Source organism: Bos grunniens, chromosome 20, assembly GCF_055505025.1.
Source record: "Bos grunniens cultivar Pamir isolate PY7600 chromosome 20, Bosgru_T2T1.0, whole genome shotgun sequence".
NCBI lineage: Eukaryota > Metazoa > Chordata > Mammalia > Artiodactyla > Bovidae > Bos > Bos grunniens.
Window position 1 is genome coordinate 35,694,762 of NC_141184.1, and position 23,348 is coordinate 35,718,109.

Consider the following 23,348-nt stretch of genomic DNA (forward strand, 5'->3'; position numbering starts at 1 on the left):
AGATTCCTAGTTCTTTAAACATCCCAATAAGGAGTCTTAGAGATAACATTAAAGTTTACTTTGTAGACTAAGCAAGTATTATAGGAAGAGAAGATTGTGTCTTGGGTGCCTGAAAAGTATAGAGAATTTTAGAGCAATTCTATTCTCCCCACTCCAGTACTCTTGCCTGGAAAATCCATGGACAGAGGAGCCTGGTAGGCTGCAGTCCACGGGGTCGCTAAGAGTCGGACACGACTGAGTGACTTCACTTTCACTTCTCTCTTTCATGCATTGGAGAAGGAAATGGCAACCCACTCCAATATTCTTGCCTGGAGAGTCCCAGGGACGGCAGAGCCTGGTGGGCTGCCGTCTATGGGGTCACACAGAGTCAGACATGACTGAAGTGACTTAGCATAGCATTCTCCGTTAAGGAAAACGTGGTTTGGCTTCCCAAGAAAATGTGAGCGAGGAAGATGGAGAACATTTTAAGAAGGATATTTTTTCTAATTATAACTCTTTTCTTCTACTACTACAACATTTGTATTTAAGAATTTTAAAATAAAATCTCAATTTTGGTACATGTATTCTACTTTTTTCACTAACTTACATTTTCATTTCAATAACACTTTATTTTTATATTTGAATATATATGAACTGAAGTTAACACTTTAGTTTATCTACTCTACTTTCAATTAAAACATTTGGGAAAATCTCCCTGTAGTGACTTTTATAAATATTTTTTTAAATGTGAAAAAATCCCAGTCATGCTCCAAATGGATCTTTTACATATGTTCAGATTTCTTAAAGAAGGGCACACCTGTAAAGAGTCATCTATCTGAACAGGTAATTTTCTTATTTACTTGACTGGTGGGGCTTCCCTGGTGGCTTAGATGGTAAAGAATTTGCCTGCAATGTGGGAGACTTGGGTTTGATCCTTGGGTCGGGAAGCTTCCCTGGAGGAGGGCATGGCAACTCACTCCAGTATTCTTGCCTGAAGAATCCCCATGGACAGAAGAGCCTGGTGGGCTGCAGTCCATGGGGTCACACAGAGTCGGACATGACTGAGCGAGTAAGCACACACATATACTTTACTGGTCATTGGGCTTCGCAGGTGGTACGAGTGGTAAAGAAATCTGTCTGACAATGCAGGAGACACAAGAGACGCAGGTTCCATCCCTACATCAGGAAAATCCCCTGGAGTAGGAAATGGCACCCCACTCCAGTATTCTAGGCTGGGAAACATGTTAAACTGTTAAAATGTGAAATTATGCTATTAAACTTATGAACTAATTCAGTATATTTGAGAATATACATGAGAATGTTCTTGATCTCAGCATCTTCCACTTCTGTTCCTTTCTCTCCCAATTTGTTTCCTTGACTTCTGGGTTTCTTCTTTGTCTTAATTTCCTTACATATAGCTCTCTACTTTTTGAGAAGGGCCCAGGTATACACCTGCATGGGTGAGAATACATGGGGACACTTTCTTACATCTTCAAATTAAACTCACTATGTGGGTACTGTCTGCTTTTCATGCTGGTGGAAGTGAACAGCTTGAATTATGTGCTGTTGTTATTTCACCTCAACCCATGATTATCATGGAGTCTGGGACCAAAGCACAATTAAAGCCATCCCTCTCCTTTCACCACATAAATACTTTGAGGACTGCCTTCTTCCTGCAAGTCAACATCTGACATTCTTCATCTGCTTCTTGCGTCTTTTCCCCTATCATCTGGGCTCAGCAACCACTTTGGTCTAATCCTTCAGCTCAGACACCAGGTAGCATTTCCCAGGATAAGCGGTTGGGATCTGGACGTAATTGAGGAGGATGTGCCTGAGGCCACGTTGCCCAAACATGGGTGCAACAGTGTTCAAGCTGGGAAAGATTCTGTGCTCCTTCCAGTTCATCCCAGGAAACTGCTGCCAGGGAGGCAATGTGACTCATCCAGGGACATATAACAAGTAATAAACAAAGCAGAAAACAGGCAACATGGAAAGCACGCATACTGGATTAATTAAGAGGCACTAAAGCGGAAGGAAAATATGAATGCGGCTCAATGTTCCCAGGAACAGAGAGGACTAATTGGAGTGCTACCAGTGGTTAAGTGTATCCTGTGTGTATCTTTATTCATCTTGATGGCCTAGCCATTATTCCTTCCCTAGAGAATCTCTATCTTGTATATCATTATCTTTTTCGGTGCTGTCTTTCATTGTCCCAAAGTACAAACCTTGTATTGGAAACCTTATTTCCAATTTACATTTCAGATCAAAGCTTTATCTCTGGCCTCGAGTCTTATTTGCCATCCTAGCAATAATCCACTAGTGGTTCTGGAATTTAACTCTGGAGAGGACTTAGCCTGTCTCTGTGATAAACATGAGTGATGCAATGAAAGAAAGCCAACATTTAATGAATGCCAAGGGTATGGTATGTACAGTGCCCTGGGTTATCCCATCTGATGGTCACAGCCTTTGAAGTAGGCTGTACATCGCTTTGGCTTCCCAGGTGGCGCTAGTAGTAAAGAATCTGTTTGCCAATGCAGGAGACACAAGAGATGTGGGTTTGATCCCTGCGTTGGGAAGATCCCGTGGTGGAGGGAATGGCGACCCACTCCAGTATTCACTAGTGGGTTCACTAGAGAATTCCATGGACAGAGGAGTCTGGTGGGTTACAGTCCGTGGGGTCACAAAGAGTTGGATGCGACTAGTCTTACTTTTTGCCTACATTCTATTACACAGGGGAGAAAAGCAAGGACAATTTCTCCCTCATCCTTCACCACTGATCTTTCTTTATATTGACAAATAACTTAAACATGGATCTAAGCCATTCCCTCTTATTTTTTAGGATTTCCTTTGAAACTATCCCATTCCTCCTTCCTTGAAGCAGTGCTGCCATCTTGACAGGCCACACAATTTCTTCTCTGGCTTAAATCTTTCCCTCTCACACCTCTCCTCCCCAGGGGCTGGGAACAAGCCAAGTCTCCCCTTCCTCAGCTGTTTTGCACCTCCTTGACACGTCCCACCTGGTGACATCAGACTATATCTTCAAATCTCTAGTCCTCTCCTCCTCACTTCCTCCTTTAAGAAACACCCAAATACAAATATAATCAAACTCAGATGGAAAAACTGGCATTCTGCTTTTTTCCACAGGTTTTTTTTTTGGCATCAGAAAATCTGCTTTTATTTGCACTGTCATTAAATGACCCCGAAACTGAGCCAGGCTTCTTCTGCTTCCTACGCCCACCTCTCCAGAGGAGTCTCCCCTTCCCCTCCCTTTTCCCAATTTCCTATTCCCTCTGTCTGGGTAGACTGGAGATGATTGCTTGGAAACTCTGGATCTGCACCCTAAGCCTTCTCAAAGGCTTTTGTCCTGCTGTGTGTGTGTGTATTAAATGTTGCATTTTGTCTTGTCTTTCTCCCTCCCTCCCTTCCTCCTTCCCTCTTTCTTTCTTTCACAAGAGACCCTGCTTTCCAACTTCACAAAGTTTTTCTGAAAATAAACTTTTTACGAGAGTTCTTGTTGTTTTTAAGTACTGACATCTGTCTATTCTGGAAAAGTAAAGAGGTTTTTCTGTGGACTCTGAAACAGTGAGCCCCAGGACAAGGACAAACGTCGTCTCATCCAATACCCTCATTTGATAGAGGAGAAAAACAAGGTCTAAAGAGGTCAGCTGAATCACTAAAGTCCCATTGACTGTTCCAGACAGGGCTAGAGCCAGAGGGCAGGTCTCCTGACCTCTAGTCCACCGAGATTTTCTTGAGATCATGTCATTTCACAAACAAGCCCTGCATTTTGAAAGTTGCATGCTGACTCTTGAAATAGCTGCCCGTTAGTCTGCTGAGCAGTTGCCTGCGGCCACTTCAGGGTTCCGGCATTTTGTTGTGTTGTGTGTGTGTGGTCGCTGGTGACCACACAGCTCTGGAGACCCCAACGTCTTTAACACGTGTGTGTGTTGGGGGTGGTGGGGTGGGGGGGATTCCCTGCATTTCCAAGAAGATAGTAACTCCTGTTCTCTTTCTTGCATTAAATCTGGCAGCACCAGATAGAATCACATGACCCATTAGGTTTGCCTTTCATGTCCCACTCTCCTCTGAACAGCCTGCCTGTCTCAGACTTCTCTCCTTCTAAGAAAGATGGCTGGAGCCTCTTCGTTTCTCAGTCCCTACCATTCCTCCTCTCCCACCAGATACTCCAAGTAGGCTGCCCTATCTTCTTTTAAAATGCATTCATACTTTCTTTTCAACCCAAATAAAGACATTCCTGGGCTACCCCAGGTGGCGCTAGTAATAAAGAACCCGTCTGGGTCAGGATCCCTGGGTCGGGAAGATCCCCTGGAGGAGGGCATGGCAACCCACTCCAGTATTCTTACCTGGAGAATCCCATGGACAGAGGAGCCCAGGGGCTACGGTCCATAGGACTGCTGAGTTGGATAGGACTGAAGAGACTTAGAGCACACGCAAAGACATTACAATGATTACAATATAAGAAGTAAAAACAGCATCCTAGACTCCCCAGTTCCCTTCCCATGCTCAATTAACCCTGGAACTCTGTTCTGCATCTTATTTTGTCCACAGATTTGGGAATACCAGCTGAGATACCCTGGTGACTCCAGTCCTGTCTCTGGTGAATCCTGTTATGTATGCAAGCATGATTTAAACATTTGATTCGGAGTGCTGTATTTTATAGTATATGATTACATAGCTTACCATTTGAAATCCAGGATCTTCCTCTCCTGACACACCAACAGCGTGTTCACTCTCATCCGGTGCTTCCTTTGCTCTGTTTTGTATGCACTGTCGTCTCACATCAAAACCCCACTCTTCTTGAGTGTGGAAGAGACTGTCGTCTTTTCTTTCCTATAAAGCATTCTTTTCTCAGCACAGAACCTAGCACATAGTGGGATCACACCTAAGTTAATGCTTGCTTCATATTGAGGATGGGGAGTGTTTACACTTTTTGCTGATCTATTTTTATTTGTGTATTTTCAGGAGAAGTGAAAGGGAAGTGTGAACTCTCCTCATTCTTTTTCTTCAAAAATATATACACGGACGGATGAAGCAGGAGGAGGGATTCTTGGGTGGATGGTCATGTTCTAGTTCTTGGTCTGGATGATAGTTACACGTATGTGCTCACTCTGCTATAACTCATTAGTTGGCACACTTCTTGTTTGTGCATTTTTCTGTACATGTTTTATGTCATTTAAAACAGTTATATGTACTATATGATATATAGTTCTAGTCTGATGAGATACTGTGTTGGTGAAAGTTTGTGGAAATAGTCATGCTCCTGCATTGCTTGTGGGAGTGTAAAGTGTAAAATATCCTTAGAAGTAAATTTGGCCAAATTATCAAAATGAAAAGGTACTTACCCTCTGGCTGAGCAATGGCTAGCCTAGCAATGTACCCCAAATCTATTATGTGTAAACTTGTTACACATTCAAGGTCATTCACTGCAATGTGGGCTATACTAGTAACACTGGAATCAACAGGAGGAAGAACAGATTGTTGTACGTGATACAATAGAATATTATTCAGCAGTAAGTAAGAGGGATGCAGATCTGTATCTGCGAATTTGGAAGGAACTTCAGGTTAAAAGGGCTTCCCTTGTGGTTCAGATGGCAATGAAAGAGACCCAGGTTTGATCCCTGGATTGGGAAGATTCCCTGGAGGAGGACATAGCAACCCATTCCAGTACTCTTGCCTGGAGAATTCCATAGACAAAAGAGCCTGGCAGGCTACAGTCCATGGGGTCACAAAGAGTTGAACACAACTGAGTGACTAACACTTTCACTTTGGGCTTCTCTGGTGGCTCAGACAGTAAAGAATCAGCCCACAGTGTGATCCTTGGGTGGGGAAGATCCCTTGGAGAAGGAAATGGCAATCCACTTCAGTATTCTTGCCTCGGAAACCCCATGGACAGACTGTAGCCTGGTGGGCTACAGTCCATGGGGTTGCAAAGAGTTGGACACAACTGAGAGACTAGCACTTCAGGTTAAAACGTATGTACAAGATGCGTCTGTTTGTGTTAAGTATATGTGTGTGTATATATATATTTGCATGTATGTTCATAAAATAACTGTAGAAGGACACACAAAAAAGTCTTAATATTTATTGCTTATGACACAAGAAAGGGTAAAAGGAAACTTATTTTTCACCATTTACTCCACTTGACGCACATTTCAAATTTTATATGTACATGCAAACTATTCAAAAAATTAATTAAATCCAAAGCTGCTTCTTTGCTGCTGTCTATTTCTCACTCTCATTCATGGACTTCCTAAACATCCTATAATTGGTAACTTTGCCTTTACTTTCTTCTAACAGCCTCCGAATCCACTCCATGGAGGAAAGATCATACTCTTCTCTCATGATATTGAGTAAAGCAGGCAGGTCACTCTTCTGCTGGTGACCTTATTAATTGAGTTTAGACCTCAAGTGAATTTGCACAGGTTTTGTTTTTTTTTTTTAATGAAACATTCAAAGCTTCTTTGCCGTCTTTAGCTCCCCTCCTCCCAGAAGGCAGGAAGAGAGTCAAAGACAAGTATTCCATTTGTCTTTAATCAGATTTACAAGTGCTGTAAACTGGTTGTTGGACTAGAAGAAGAGAAAACCTTAAGGGATGTAATTTGACAAGTGAAGGGAAGAAGTTGGGTCTAGCATGTGCCCTAGATTTGTAACAAGCAGATCTCAAGAAGTAAGGTCTTATCTCCATGGCCTGAGAATCTGGAGCTATTAGAGGCCCTCAAAACTAAAATATAACAATATAACCAAAGATAATCCCAGCAAAGAAGAAACAAAGGGGACTCTGATAGAACCAAGTCAGCTTCCTGATCACCCACAGCCAGCTGCAGAGGATGGAAAGGCCAAGGGTGAGGAAGTGTATAGGTGCTTGTTGAGGATGTCAGCAGGAGGGCTGAAACTCAGCCTTGCAAAATTCGCAATGGACAATGTGTATAGATTTTTGAAAAGAGACATTCAAACCTACTGTATATACAGGGAACCCTACTCAATTCTCTGTGGTGATTTAAGTGGGAAGGAAATCCAAAAAGAGGGCATATATGTTTACATATAGCTAATTTACTTTGCTGTACAGTAGAAACTAACACAACATTGTAAAGCAACTGTACTCCAGTAAAAACATTATTTAAAAAGAAAAAAGGAACGTTCAGAAAAAAAGAGACTTGGATTAGATGGTGCTGTTTTATTAGATAATAAAGAGAAAGCAAACCCTGGAACATGACAATGATTTCATCTAGTCCCTTCATTTTGCCAAGACACACTACAAGTAGAGCCTAATATTAAACACATGGATCTCAGGATTTTTGGTCCTCTGCTGTGTCAGCTCGCACCTGTCTTCTTCAAAGTCTGGACTCTGGAACCAGACCACCTGGATTCAACTGAAGCTCTGATTCTCAGAAGTTGAGTGATCTAGATCAGGTCACTTAACTTTTACAGGTTTCCCAGTTGGCTCAATGGTAAAGAATTTACTGCCAATGCAAGAGACACAGGAGATGCAGGTTCAATCCCTAGGTCAGGAAGAAGGCTTGAAGGAGGAAATGACATTCCATTCCAGTATTCATGACTGAAAAATTCCATGGACAGAGGAGCCTGGCAGACTACAGTCCATGGGGTAGCAAGAGTGGGACACGACTAAGCATGAACGTGGTTAACTTTTACATGTTTCAGCTTTCTCATCTGTCAAATGGGGATAATACTAATAACAATACCTAGCTGGTATGGCTGACAGTGGGATTAAACAGTCTTTTAAAGAGGGTCTGGTACATGGTAGGTGATATATAAATGCTAGCCATAATATTAATGGTTAATATTACTTCCAATTTTTAAATCAGGGAGAATAATTTTTAAGTGGGAAAGAGCAGAACCAACATGGGAGATAACTTCAGGGTAACAGTTATTTGGTTCTGGGTGTCACCTTAGGTCCAACACCTTCTCGGCTGGTGGTAAGGTAGACGCTCTTTATCACAGGTGGAGCTCAAGGCAAAGATGCTGAGGACAGACTCCTGAGTGGAATGGAGGCAGGGCTTAGATGACCTCTAATCTTAAGATTCTGCTACCTTTGAGACTAGCAGCCTTGGGGGGCAGACGCAATGCCTGGCTACCAGATATACATTTAGTATCACCTTCAAAGTGAAGGGCGCAGTCTGTACGAATTTTCCCCTCCAGCTCCGTGTAAAAGGACAAACTCTGCTGTCACATCTAAGACTTCCAATGACTCAAGTCGGAGTGGGCTTTGAATTTCTTTATGGACAGTAGTACACTTGAGAACGCCAAAACAAAAGGGAACGTATTCTCAGCTTTGCTAATAAACCAGATCCGGCCCATTACAAACCCTCTAGCCAGGGAATAGATACTTCCCTCCTAAAAGAATAGTAGAAATCTTTGCGGGGAGGAGGCGAAGGGAGATAGTCAACATCGTTCCCTCCGGTTCCCTGAAGCCGGGTTAACAATGAAGGGCCTGGACGCCTGGAGCCTCCCGGGCGCGGCTCGGTGGGGCGGGGCCGGCGCGGAGTCCCCCAGGTCAGCCACCCAGGCTTCCTCTGCGGGGTACTTCCTAGGGCCTTTGATCTTCCCCCAGGAACTGGCGAAGCCTGCGTTTTCCTCCAGGTTTGTTCCCTCATGGTTTATTTATTATATCCGCCTTCTCTTCTCTTTGGCTAGAAGATCAGCACGCGGCTGTGCAACAGGACTGGAGTCCCGGCGTCTCCTGTCGCCACCTGGAAATTCAGCAACAGGCGCTTTTTCCTGAGTTCTCCGTAGCAAATACGGAGGAGAAAGGGTCTTTTTCGGAAACAGAGAGCCGATCTGGGGACCCTGGTCCCAGGATCAGTGGCCAGGACCCCCTGTTGGCCTCCAGGTCCAGCTTGGCTGGCGCGCTCCCCACTCCCAGCCGTGTTTTCCCGGTCTACCAGGGAGCTCGAGCTCGCTTCCTTACCCCTCAAGCCGGGCTTAACCTAAAGCTTCATCTCCTCCCCTGGAGGGTCTCCAGTTGCCTTCCTCTACCGGGAGGGCACTCCACATCCCCGCCCCGGGCCCTAATCTCCACCCGGCGTTTCCAACAGAGTGACCGGCTTCAGCTCTCCATAAGCGCGCCTTAAATCCCATTTATCTTCTTAGCGCCTGGGTCCCGGCCGGCCCCGCCCCCTCTTCCTCCTAGCCTCCCACTCTGCAAACCTCAGACCCTCGCCCCTCCCCTCTGCTACGCCCCTTACCCCGCGGGCGGTGGAGCGGCTAGAGCCACCTTTGGAGGTGTTGGCAAAAGTGCCCAAGGAAGGTGGAAGCGACCCAGAGGGGCGCGGCCCGAGGAGAGTTTACTAGGGGAAGGCGGGGAGGCCCCGCAAGATTTCAGAATCAGAACCAAGGCAGAGGGTCCTGGGCTCGCAATCACCTAAATCCTGCCCTGCGTCTCTAGAGGTTGAAGTCGGCCCCTCCTAGCGCGCCAATCTAGGTCACCAGCCGGGAAGGGCTGCGCAGGGGGTCGCTAGAGGGGTGATGGGCGGGCTGTCTGCCCCAGCGGTGGGCGAAGAGTCAGATGTCTCAGGGCCTGCCCCTCTCACTTCCACTCGATTGTAATTCCATCCCCGGGCGGGTCGAGCCTTTCTCCCTCCCTCCCGCGGCCAGCCAGTCCCTCCCCGTCGGCTTCCTCAGCCGCCCCCTCACCCCCCCACCCCCCGCCGCCCGCCCCGCTCCGAAAAGCCCTGCCGCCCGCAGCCGGCTTCACTCCAGCACGCCGACCTCCCGGCTGCAGTCCTGCCTGTTTGGACGCCTCCTGGTCCAGCTCCCTCAGTCCTTCGCCTGCTCACTCAGGTCAGGGGCTCCGCGGAGGCCGCGTCCCCCACGTCTCCCAGGAGACGCCCTTTCCGTGTGCGCCCGGGACTTGGTGAAACTTTGCAGGCGCCCGCGGTGAAATGGATTTAATCCGAGGAGTCCTGCTCCGGCTCCTGCTCCTGGCTTCCAGCCTCGGACCCGGCGCTGCCCCGCTCAGATCAGCGCTCAGAAAACAAGGTAATGCTGTCAGTGCTCCCGGGAGCATCGCGTCCGGAGCGCTCAGGTCCCCGTCCCCAGCAAGGACGCGAAGCTGGCGACGCACCTTCTCTCTCACCCCTGATCCACCGCACTTAACTGGGTTCTTCTCTGCCCAGAGCCCAGAAGAGACGCGAACCTCGCCCTCCCCTTTCCATCCCAGGCGGTTCCAGGGATATTTGTTTGTTGAAAGAAGGATCTCTTTTCCAGACACAGCAGAGGTGGAGGGCTCTGTATTTGACCACAGAGAGCCGAGAGTTGGGGCAGCGATCACACTGTCTCAATTAGAAGGATTGCCAACTGTGCAGGAAAAGTCAAACGGCTCCTCCTGTGTCTCTAAACAGCTTATTGAATTCATACTGTCCAGAGCCCAGCCATTTCCTGTTGAGTGTCTGAAGATTTGCCTGGTGTGCCCTGTGCCCATCTCCGGTCCTTCCCACGCACTGTGTCGGGATGTGGCTTCAGATGTTAGGGGCTTCTTCCACTCGGGCTGTTTTCTCGGAAAGGAGCGCCCAGTGGGTTAATTTTATGCTATGTTTTGAGCTCCTGCCTTTGCGATTTAAACAAAGATATATAGCCTCATGAGCTATTACAGAAAACTGCAGCGAACTTGAAACACAGTAACTTGTATTTCCTCTAGTTACACAGGTAAAAAGTCTTGTGTTTTTGTTTACTTTGGTGTGGTGAGATTATTCAAAGTAGAACATTCTAAGCAAGAAAGTTCTTAACATTGTTTCTCTAATGATTTTTATTCCACTTCGCTGAGGTTATATTTAGAATTCTGAAAAATCTGTTTTTTCTTACTTTGTAAGGAGGGTGTTGTCTTATGGGATTAATTATATCTTATGAACAATGGAAACAGTAGAACTGTATTTGAATGCAGTCTGCAGAACTTTGCGGAAAGTACAGTTTGTCTTCACAAGTAATTTTTTCAGAAAGAAAGAGACAAACCAGGAACATTTTGCTACTTTTTACTGGCGAAGTTGTGTCCGACTCTTTGAGACCCAAGGACTGTAGCCCATCAGGCTCCTCTCTCTGTCCATGGGCTTTTTCAGGCAAAAATACTGGAGTGGGTTGCCATTTTGTTCTCCAGGGGATCTTTCCAGCCCAGGGATTGAACCCACATCTCCTGCATTGGGAGGCGGATTCTTTTACCACTGAGCCACCAGGCAAAGAAAATAATCTTGGCAGATTCCTGTATAACTGCTTAAATATTTGCACTGCTCAAGAATCTCTCTACTTGGAAAGATGACTTATTGCTTTTCAGTTTTGGAAGACACCTTTACCCTTCAAGCTGTACATGTCTTCACTTACACCTTCCTTGCTACCTGCTTTGAAATTTATAGTTGTTATTATTATCTGAAGCGGGCTTAAATTATGAGCTATTCTATTCCTACCGATCATTGCCTTTGGAGAAAACAGCAGCAGTCCCAGGTGATATTACTTTATGTTGTTTCTCTTCCTAATGCATACAGACACATATCTTAAAGCATTTCAACGAAGGAATTCTTCCTAACTTCCCTCCTTAAGATATGCAGATTGTGATCAACTCCCTTCTGTGGATTTATTTACATAAAACCATCTAGTCACAATTTTTTGAACAATGCATAGTTATAGCTGTAGTTCTTTAGCATGAGCAGTGTATGTAATGTTCTTTTAAGGATAGATTTCAATTCATTTAAGCAGAATTTTTTTTAAAAAGTATTTCACAAAAGCCTGCTGTGTAAAACTGCTCATATGGTTCACCATATTTCCTTTCTTATTTTCTGTAGTTCCTTTCCTAAAAATATTTCCTACCTGGTTCATCCAGGGTCTCATTCTGTTGTTCATGACATGAATATGCTGTGTTGGTCTCTTTGGTTTTATTTGAAGCATAGATAGGGTTTTGATAGCGGAAACTCTACCTTTTAAATATTTTGGCACATTAAACGTATCAAACTGGAGGTAGAAGGAGTGTTTGGACTAGGTTCAGCCTAGGAGAGTTTTTCATTATTTTATAATTTTATCCAGACACTAGCTTTCAGGTTGGAAGGCTGTTCAGATTAAAATGACAGCTACTTCATAAACTTTGGGGGAAAATATCCTCCTGGGCTCATTTACATCCCTTGGAAAGACTGGTTTTTGATCCGGAAAATTGGTCCAGATTAAAAAGTGAATGTGCCCCACTTGGCTCTGATGTGAACAGCAACCAGCTAATTTATAATCTTCCCCAGACACCAGCAAATCCTGCGAGTATCCATGTGGGAGTTTCTTTGTACCTTGTTTCCTCAATAGAAATTGATTTGTGTGCGGTACTTTGAAGGTAGCATGGCTACCACCTAAGGCATACTGGAACAGTCCTGTTTTATTTGAATGGCCCTGTCTTTCTCCTCACACTCCTAAATCTATCTTTGACAAGTATGGCTTTGTTGAAGTCTTGGATTCAAAATCCACCTGAAAATCCCCCACCCCCATCTAATTCTGGTGAGAAAGAGAACGACTATGCAGCTTGAAACTCAGTTCTGAGTTTCATTTGGGTCTAAGATAGGCAACCTTTCCCTCCACCCCAAGATAGCTACTCATCTGTCATTACTGTCAGTAATGAAACCTCTGCACTTGCTGAGACTCACAAGAAAGGACAGTGTGAAAGTTCAGTCATATTAAATAATAATAACACTGATTAAGTGCTTGCTACTCTCTCCGAAGAACTTGACACATAATGATTTATTTAATCAACCCAACAGGTCTGTGAGATGGGTACCATTATTATCCTTGTTTAACTGAAGAGGAAGTTGTGGCTTAGAGAAATTAAATATCTTACCCAGGGTCACTCAACTAGCCAGCGGGGAAATGGGAATTAAAGTCTCTGATATTTAGAAGCAGAAAGGAGTCCTTAATGGCCTGATTAGCAGAGATGTGCATCCCTTCGGAGAGGGTGTCCTCCTCCTGGATGAACCGGGGGGGCTCCCATGGGGCTCCCACATTCAAATCACAGACCTGGCAGGAATTGAAACGCCCTCACTTTACAGCTGGGTTGAGCGTGTGTGACTCAGGGACTTGCCCCAAGTTAACATCAGAAGCCGAGCCTGGAACTAGTACCCAGACCTCCTGAGTGATCTCCAGCACTTCCCTTACCCAGTCTCTCACCCGCGTGTGCAGAGAGGACTGCTGAGCCTCTAATGTGGGGCAGGAGGGAGGGAAAGGAAAATCCAGACAAGACACATCTGCTGGGACCAGCATGCGTCAAGCCACGTGTGTTCCCACAAGCAGATTTGTATCTCACAGTGTTAGCTTAACTCTGGCACACAGAGAGAGCTGAGGGCTCCCCTGCCTTTTCTCTTTCCAGCTGCCTGATGTCTTAGGGTCAGTGGGACAAGGTCAGGTCAGCTCAGAGTTGAAGATTTTCCCCTGGAGAACTGGGGTTCACAGTCATTTTCGGGGGAGATGCAGGTCTGTAATCATTTCCTTTCCACCTTTCCTCAATACTTCTCTACCGATGTGGACTCAAACAAAGATCCAGGGAAACTCAGCAAAACGAAAGCCTGGAGGAACAGAGCAGATATAGCTCAAGGGCACTGTGCCTTGGGGGTTGATGGTGGGGAATACAGGCACCTCTAGGTGGTTTCTGTTGCTACTAGTGTGACACTGAATGGCTAGAGGATCAAGCAGGAGTCATGGGTCATCTTGTTCTACTTCCTGCACCTACACAGAATAACCTGATATTCACAAGAGTTTGCTTATATCCTTACTTGAAGCTCTCATCAAGTCCCTTTCACAGGGCATGTAATTTGGGGGACTCGGCTCTTCCGGACACCCTCTTCCTTTCCAACTAACCCTACTCCTCCAGGAGGCTGATCCAGATTGCCTTGCTTCTTGATGAAAACTGGAGCCATAAATGCCACGAGGGAGATTATGTGAGTGTGTATACTCAGTCTCTCAGTTGTGTCTGACTCTTTGTGACCCTGTGGACTGTAGCCAGCCAAGCTTCTCTGTCCATGAGATTTTTCAAGCAAGAATACTGGAGCAGGTTGCCATTTCCTCCTTCAGGGGATCTTCCCAACCCAGGGATCGAACCTGAGTCTTCTCCATTGGCAGGTGGTTTCTTTACCACTGGGCCATCTGGGAAGCTATATATATATATATATATTCCCCCTCCCCACCTCCTCAGCACCTAGCTACTAGCATCCCCTGCAGTTCTGGCACCATAGCAGAAATATTTCCTCCAACCCATTCTTCCATCAGCCCCCCTACCCTCCAGTTTGTTCCCACTTCACAGCCAATCCCTCTAAAGAAGCCCCTGCCTCTCTTTCTCTTTCCTTTGATTCTCTATGAGGTAAAGGGACCTCTGTGAGGCCACGATCAGGAGTAAATGTGTGTAACATGAGGCAGTACTTTCTTCTCAGAATTCTTTCTCATGGAAGAGTGACTTGATCAGAAAGGAACTGAGTGGTGTTTTTTGTTTGTGCTTTTTATTTCTTACTCTGAGACCAGGACTTTAATAACCTTAGAATTCTTTTGGGAGTAGTTGTCCATCTGTTCATGGGTTGCGTGCGTGTGTGCTCGGTCGCTTCAGCCATGGGCGACTCTGCAACCCTATGGACTGTAGCCTGCCAGGCTCCTCTGTCCATGGGATTCTCTAGGCAAGAATACTGGAGTGAGTTGCTGTGCCGTCTTCCAGGGGATCTTCCTGACCCAGGGATCAAACCTGCGTCTCCTGCATTGCAGGCGGATTCTTTACTGCTGAGCTACTGGGGTAGCCTATTCATGGGTTACTGTAGCTCTGAAGTGGTCCAGTGACCCAGAGATAGATTTCTGGGAAACAGGGCTCAGGTGTCTGAGGCAGAGGTGGGATCTCAGCTCCTGCAGGGTTATCCTGGGGAGATCCTGTCTTCTCCCGCCTCTCCCCCTCCACAAACGGGACTGTACTTCTCCCAACCCACTAAATGAATGACATGATGTCTTGATTGCAACAGAGAATCTTCTGAGCTGGTCAAGACCCTTGCCACTTGTTTTGGTCACAGCTAGTTACAGGTATTAGAAGTGCATCTGCTATTTCAGGGATTAAAAAAAAGGGGGGGAAAGATGAGGAGATACTGCAGAGTGTAAATCGCAGTTTATAGGAGAAACACCCCCACTGCCACCCATCTTTGATTGCATTGATTGTGAACCACCATTTTGGAGAAGGACCTCAAGGTGTGACTTTAATCTCCTGAGATGAGCTGGAAGACATGAGCCCTCTGATGTCATAGGTTGGGGGTTGGGCGTGGGGACAGGGAGAGACTCAGGTGAAAAATCAAATCAAATCGCTGCCACCAGAGGGCACGTTTTCTAACATTGGCTCAGAGCAGATCTTAGACCTGTGAGTCATTCTTGAACTCCTGTGTGGATAAGAATTCCTGGAGTGCATCCCAGACATCTGCTTTTTAAACAAGAACCTCGGGTCACATGGTACATGTGGGTCACAGTTCACACTTGGGGACATGACGGAGGAGAACTTGGGTTCCTCCACTGCCTCTCTTCCCTGGTACCTCCATCCCAGGAACTTTCCAGTACCCCGACAGTCTCCACTTCGATAACACACGTGTGTTTCAACCAGAACAAACCAGCGTCTAGACAGTCTGCAGGGTGTCTGAAGATTGGATTTAGGACTTGAGATCTTCGAAGGTCGCTGAAGGACATCTCTTCTGAGCAAGTCCTCCTACTTATCCTCTTTCCCCTAGCCCTGTCCCTGAGAGATGGCTGCACCCAGGAGGGACGACCTGCAGTAACATCAACAGGAAGCCGGGCTGAACTGTGCATGACCAGCCCGTTCTCCGGGCTTGGGTGAAAGCACAGACTCTGCTACTCGACAAGTTTGGGTTCAAGTTCTGACACTGTGTTTTTGTTGTTGTTTTCTTTTTCTTTTTTAAAAAATTGCCTGGTGACATTAAGCCTAGTTATATTAACTCTGTAAGCCTGGGTTTCCTTGTTTATAAAAATATAGGGTTGGCCAAAAAGTTTGCTTCAGTTTTTTCATAATGTCTTACAGAAATAGGATAAAGAAAGAACCAACCAATTAAGGATTAAATGAGGTAATGTATACACCAAGGCATTAAAAGGGATTAGAAGCTTGAAGCTTGAAGGCAATGTTTATGAATTTGGGCTTGTTTAATCTGGACGGGGGTGGAGGGGAAAGGAGGAGAAAATATGTGTATTTCCAGGCATCAGAATAATTAACACAGACATGAGTTCATGTACTTTTTATTCTTTCTCATGCATGTTGATGTATACTTGATAACATAATTTTAAGTTTACCGAGTTGTACAATTTTTTTAGATAAATTGGCAAATCAGAAAGACTCTTTGGTCAACCACATGCCTTGATTTGGGGTTTGGAGATGTAACTGTGAGGTTTGTGGTCTGGCTTGAGTGGATTTTTTTGAGAAACACCAACTCCAAGAGTGATGGACAGTTTTTGTCTGGTAATTGTCATGTGGAAGTTTTGTAGGGTGTTGGGGGTGGGGAGCAGCTATTCCTGAAAGAGAATTATCCAGACTGACATGTGACTGGAGGTTCATGAAAATCTCCACGAAGCTAGATAGCTAAGAGATGGCAGGGTTTGCTCACTGATCAGCCAGATTGGAGTGATTCATGGCCACTACTGGTGACATAGAAAGATAAGAGACTGGACACCAATGGCCCTTGCATTTCTTATTCATGATTCTGCATTTCCAGAGCTGTAAGAAAAACCCCACTTACCCCAGATAACCCCACCGGCTTATTTTAAGAATCAAAGGAAATCAGACTAGTGCTTTGAAAGAACTAAGGTGCTACACAAAGATAAGATATGATTATCTAACAATACTCACACTAATTATTATTATCTTAACTAATGGGATCAACCTTACTTTCTGAAGCTTTGATCTCTTTTCCAGTCTCTTCCTCTGCATTCCTGCTAAAGATATGTGAAGATTCTTTCTTTGCCTGAGTCTGAAAGTCCTGAGCAATTTAAATCTTAACACTTGTGTTTGCTGACAGGGCACCCAAAATCCCGAATCAGATTTAACGCAATGTTAATGCTGTTTATTTTCCTTGTTGCAACAAGTTTATATTAGCCAGTTAATGGTTTACATTGTGCAAAAGGAGTTGTGTCAGCAGGCACTTTTCTGTAACATCTGGGCAGTTGGAAATGTAATATTTAAATACAACCTGAGTTTAAAGCCTTCCTTGGACAGATGGCTAATTTTATTGATCTAATCTGACACTTAGGGATAGGTCCCATGATCCTTTGCTGGTAATTCTTAGGATGAGCAGAGACATAAATACACTGGACGATGTCTGTGAATTAGACGCTTGTTTGTTTCTAATTTATTCTTTAAATACTTAAGTATAAACAGTCATGGTGTGAATTACTTTAATCTCTACCCTAAAGGCGCTTAATTAACATTTGAAGTTATCCAGGGTAGAAGGTACTGCTCCAACATAAGAGTTTGCACTTTTTTTTAATCCCTTGGTGATGTGCGGTACCAGTGGTTAAGTATTTTGAACTTCACCTCTGTGCTGGCCAGTAATCTACACTCCAGGGCTAACTGGTTAGTTACCACCTGAAGAACTTTACTGCAAGGTCCACTTTCAAAGGTGGTTGGGGAAAGTACTTTGAGTGATGCTATCAAAAATGTAGACTAGAGGGTTTGGTAATTAGCACAAATTGTGTTAGAAATGTTTCCATTAGCGAAATATATGGTTGGCTAGAAAGACTGTGTGTGCCCTTCTATTTTTGCATGGACAAAAAGTAACAATCCAGCAAGCCCTGAGGGTCAAGCTGCTTTGGTGTTGCCTCAGAGCTCCATTCACTCCTGTATCTTTCTCACTTAACCGTAGGCTCCTTTGCCCAATGGCCCTGGATGACTTGCTGATCCTCCCATTAGAATACCAATGCAATTTTGTATTATGTAATTCTATAATATCTGTCTCAGCAATCTGCTTGCGGCTGTAACAAACAACTTCAAAATCTCAGTGACTTGACCTAAAATTTATTTTTCATTTACTCCAAGCCCAAAGTGAATATTTCTTCATGGGCAGCTCCCTTGGGCTGCTCTCCTCCTAAAGGTAACTTGAAAACCTGTCACTTGGTCTTTAATATCTCCATCTTGTACTGCCACCATCTTTAAAATGGGCCTCCAAGGTGTCATGGAAGGTAAATAGAAAGAAGACTTGTATGGGAGACATTTGTGTGCCGGGCCAGAACAGGGTCACTGGGCCCCGACTGAACTGTAATGAAGCTGGGAAATGTAGTTCAACTGTGTACACGGGAAGACAGTTACCACATGTGATGAATTATCTCTGAGGCAGTGATTTGGAGCTCCTAAGAGAACAAACAAGGATGTTAAAAGACTAAGTTATTTGAGAACTTTTGTGACTTGCCCATGAATATTTGTATATGTGGCAGAAGAGGGCCTGGAGTTGGCTTTCATTGTAGTGTATGTGCTCAATCACCCAGTCGTATCCAACTCTGCGACACCATAGGCTATAGCCGGCCAGGGTCCTCTGTCCTTGGAATTCTCCAGGCAAGAATACTGGAGTGGGTTCCATTTCCTTCTCCAGGGGATCTTCCCGACCCAGGGATCAAACCTGTGTCTCCTACATTGCAGGCAGATTCTTTACCACTGTGCCATCTGGGTAACTAAATACTATTTGTTGCTATGTATTTCCTACATTTTACAAAAAGTAAAATTTATCCCTTTTGAAAAGTGAAATAACTACCCGGAGGGTTAAATAGAGTGAATTCCTAAGGCACATCCACTAGAACTCCAGTTTTTACCACAGTTTTCTAGAAGCTCCTTCTATTTGTGTCCCAAAACAAAAAGGACTATTCATGGTAGAATAATTTATTCAGTGACAGATGCATCTTAAAATACAAAAATCATATTTTAGACACCACAGCCTGCTTCGACGGGGATGAAGATGGTGTGGACTGATCCCAAAAAGATAAATTGATGTTTTGTTGAACCACTGTGTTTTCCAAAGCACTTTCAAAGAAATAATCTCACTTGATCTTGTAACCCTTGCCCCACTGGGAAGTCAAGGGCTAATGACTTAGCAAAGAGGAAACAGGCCCAACCCAGGACATGAGCCTATCCCCTGATGCATCAATGCAGAGGTGTTCTTGCAGCTGCTGGGTAAGAGCATCACCACTGTGACGTGTTTAGCTCTGCAGTCAGGAGGGACCTTGCCAATAGGACTCGCCCACCTTTCACTCGCAGAGGCTCCATGCATGTCATGGGACACTCTGTGGAATGAATTGGTGCTGCTTTCAGTTATACTCCTGACTGGTTTATGTGTGTTTTGTAAAATACATGATGACCGAGGGGCTATTTGCAAATAAGAAGCAGTTATCATGGCTGGAGGATGGCCCCAGAATCCTTCTAGTGTCCCCTGTAGAAGACCCTTCTGGGGTCTCAGGGACACGCAGGATACTCAGCCTGGCTTTGTCATTCCTCCAAGCTTCCCATTCCTCCAACACGTAGCCATTTTCTTTAGTGGAAATGGTATTTGCTAGACCTTCAATGTGGCGTATTTCAAAGGTTTATCATTCAAGTCTCAAGACTTTCTGATAATTTCTTAGGCATTTTTTTGATGTTCTAGGAGTTCCTAATGGGTGTAGTTAAACAAGTATATCGTGAGGTTGGGAAAAGAAGGATTCTTCTGATAGTTGTTTGAGAGTAATTGATGGGCTTTGGCCACAACCTGCATAAATAACACACATCCCTGCAGCTTGGAAGAATTGTCACAAGAATCCAATCAAACAGACATGGGTTTCAAGCTTGGCTTTAAAAGTTATGGCTGCCTGATTCCAGAGAGAGTACTTCATGTCTTAGGCTCGTAATACCTATCACAAAGGTATTACCTATCAGATAAAATCATATCTGATAAATCGGTGAGATAATATAATGACTGGAAATGCAGCTAGGAAAGTACTTAAACATTTGGTACACAGTGAGCACTCCAGAGTTAGGCCGTATTCATTAGGTTATTATAGTTTATAGAGTTTATATAGTGGTAGAGATGGTAGATTTTCCATATTTGATATAACTCCAAATATTGACAACATCGACACAAATGTATAATTGAGCTTAGGCTCCCGTGAAAATGGAACTGAAAGGAATTTCATTTCCTTGATTTCATATTCTAGATTCTTCAAGTGTGCATCATCAACCAATGACTTTTGGTATCTAGATCAGTCATAAAGTTCATGTTATTGATGAAAGATCTGGAATCAGTTTAGAGTTTAATTACAAAAAAAAAGCTAACATTTGTTTTGGGCTTTTTATAAAGCCAGGAAGAAATAATCAAGATGCTGTATCAAGATTATGTATAGCTACTACAGTCGTGATAGATTTCCATGTATCATCTGTATGGCTCCACACCCAAAAAAGAGGTTATTTGCAGTTAGAATATAAGGAAAAATTTTCCTTATCTACCTTCTTTGCTGTGGTATTAAGAGAATAAATATGAAAGATGCTGTTTCTCTGATATCTGCTCTCTCTCTGCCTGTTTTGAGTCAACTATCCTCCCTGCCAGAATAATCTTTCTAAAATGTAGTTCCAGTCCTGTCACTTTTGTGTTTAATATTCCTTTCTGGCTCCCTACTGCATTCCAGACTCTAAAGCTGAACATCCAAGGTCTATCACAGTATGGCCCCACTTCCTTTTCCTGTCTTCTCACTGAATACATGATCTGTATTCCAGCCAAGCTCAATTGTTTGCTCTTCCATAGACCTCCTCTTTGCTTCCCAGTGGTGACCCTGTCCACATGTTGATCCTCACCCTTGGAATATCCTTCCCTCATCTCTGCCCAAGGAAGGGCAATGACCCTTCCAAGCTTGGCTCAGTTCCCCCTGTTCTGTGAGGTCTTCATGCACCCTCCCAGCCAGAAGGCCTTTCTCTTTTCTCCTATTTTGCTTTGCTTTACGTTTTTGGTGTGAGGAGCTTTCCTGGCGGTTCAGATGGTAAAGAATCTGCTGCATTGCGGGAGACCCAGGTTTGATCCTTGGGTCGGAAAGATCCCCTGGAGAAGGGAATGGCTACCCATTCCATTCTCCAGTATTCTTGCCTGGAGAATCCCATGGACAGAGGAGCCTGGGGGGCTACAGTACATGGGGTCTCCGAGTCAGACAAGACCCAGTGACTAACATGTTCACTTTCATGTTTTTGGTGTACTGAACTGTGCCTTCGGTTAGATTGGTATTTTGTGAAGGAGAGCACTCTGATGTCTTCACCTGGGAGTCCCCTCCATGGCCTGCTGGGGTGTCTAGCACGCAGTTGGTCTTTCCCACAGTTATGCAATGGAAAACAATGGCCTTGTTTGGGGCAAATACGTTTTAACATGGTGTGATTGATTTGATCATGCTCCCAGCTCCCAAATTCATTTCCTTCCTCACTCATGATACAGAAAAGATGTCGCTTCTCTGTGTCAACATTTTTTCTCAACCTAAGCATACATTTGAAAACCCATACTGAAGAATGATTTGGAGAGGGAAATGGCCCAGGAGTCAGTGTGCAGCAATATGTAATTTAAATTCTACCTCCACGTTGCCAGTGGCTATTGGAAATGTGGGTTTTTAAGGAGCGTCTGATTGAGTCCATACTGTGAAATATGTTATTTTCAATACCCAGAGAAGAGGTAGAATTTGAAGTAACAAGTTGGACTGCCTCAGACCGGCTTTTTATCATGGTTTGGGAGGTTAAGAAGCAAAGGCAATAATACTGTTTACTCATACATCAAAAGATCGTGGGGGAGGAGGAGTGAAAGCAGCCCAGTGTGTTCAGTTCCCCTCCTTCCTCCATCTGTCTTTGAAACCAAAGGAACATGAGCCTTGTGTGGGAATGGCATTGGCAGTATAATAGAAAAGGTCAGGTTGCAGGGGAAGGGATAAAGTCAGTCCATCTCTTGTAATGAGATCTGATTGTGAGGTTGAGGGGAAAACAGTACTCAACAACTTGCTTCAGTTTTATTGTGTTGACCCTGGCTTGCTTACCAAGATCAATTCTGGAATTCTTGGAAAGTAAAGCAGCCAAAAGCTAGAGTCTTTGTTTTGTAAGGACTGTTACACCTGATAAAATGAATGCCCCTATGTGGCCCAATTGAAAGCAACCACATTGATTGACCCATTCACTAATTGATTTCTTGATATATACATATACAAGTGTATTATGAGTGTATGTGTTAGTCGCTCCATTGTGTCTGACTCTTTGCAACCCCATGGACTGTATAACCCGCCAGCCTCCTCTGTCCTTGGAATTCTCCAGGCAAGAACACTGGAGTGGGTAGCCATTCCCTTTTCCAAGGGATCTTCTCAACCTAAGGATCGAACCCAGGTCTCCTGCTTTGCAGGCAGATTCTTTACTGTCTAAGCCACCAGAGAAGCCCATGTATTTTTGTGTGTGTATGTGTATGTTCACTAAGTTGATTCAGTCATGTCCGACTCTTTACAACCCCATGGCTTGTAGCCCACCAGGCTACTCTGTCCATGGGATTCCAGGCAAGAATACTGAAGTGGATTGCCATGCCCTCCTCCAGGGGATCTTCCCAACCCAGGGATCGAACCCATGTCTCTTAATGTCTCCTGCATTGGCAGTATATATAAAGTAGAGCTGCATTATAATAGCAGTTAAAAATGAGCAAAGTAAATGATTTGATGCTGAAGTATTTAAGAGGAAGTGATGTCTAAAATTCACTTTGAAATATCAATACATCAAAAATCAGATTCACTGATGGAGACAGGATTAAACTGTTGCTACATGCTGACTCAGACAGTAAAAAATCTGCCTGCCATGCAGGAGAACCTGGTTCGATCCCTGGGTTGGGAAGATCCCTTGGAGAAGGGAACAGCTCCCCACTCCAGTGTTCGTGCCTAGAGAATTCCATGGGCAGAGGAGCCTGGCAGGCTATAGTCCATAGGTCCCAAAGAGTCAGATACAACTGAGCGACCTTCACTCAAACTCTCACTTCATCCATGTGCTGATTATACATATGTTCACTCAAACTCTCACTTTTCTATAATTTTTGATTATTTTCACAATTTAAGTGAAAAGATGAACTAAGTATTAAGGAAATAAATGAAATGACTACAAAGTTTTCCCCACGAAGAGTGGGGTTCCATCATGTTCTGCTCTGCACACAAATAACGGTGGGTTTTCTACTCCATCCTGCTCCTCGCTCCACGTTTCCTCTCTGCTCTTCTCTGCCCTGCTCCTTGCTCTCTGGGGCTGGGCTTACTGCATCACTTGGGCTGCTTTGCCCTTGGCTTCTTTGAGTTCAGCTGATGAGAGACATCAGAAGGAGATCAGGAGAGCCGGGGAGAGGCTCTGGTGTACT

General features: G+C 44.6%; 1 protein-coding gene across 2 annotated transcripts in view; it reads left to right on the top strand.

Moving 5' to 3' along the window:
* EGFLAM (EGF like, fibronectin type III and laminin G domains) overlaps nucleotides 1-23,348 on the top strand; it is a 394,377-nt gene that overhangs the window by 191,095 nt on the left and 179,934 nt on the right. Inside the window, exon 1 of one of the 2 annotated variants that reach the window (XM_086361484.1) lies at nucleotides 9,615-9,996. The exons of the other annotated variant lie outside the window; for it this stretch is intronic. Within the exon in view, the coding sequence (XP_086217610.1) occupies nucleotides 9,900-9,996 (97 nt within the window). The 5' untranslated portion in view covers nucleotides 9,615-9,899. Of the gene's footprint in view, nucleotides 1-9,614; nucleotides 9,997-23,348 lie in introns of those variants that run through there. 2 annotated transcript variants of the gene reach the window in all.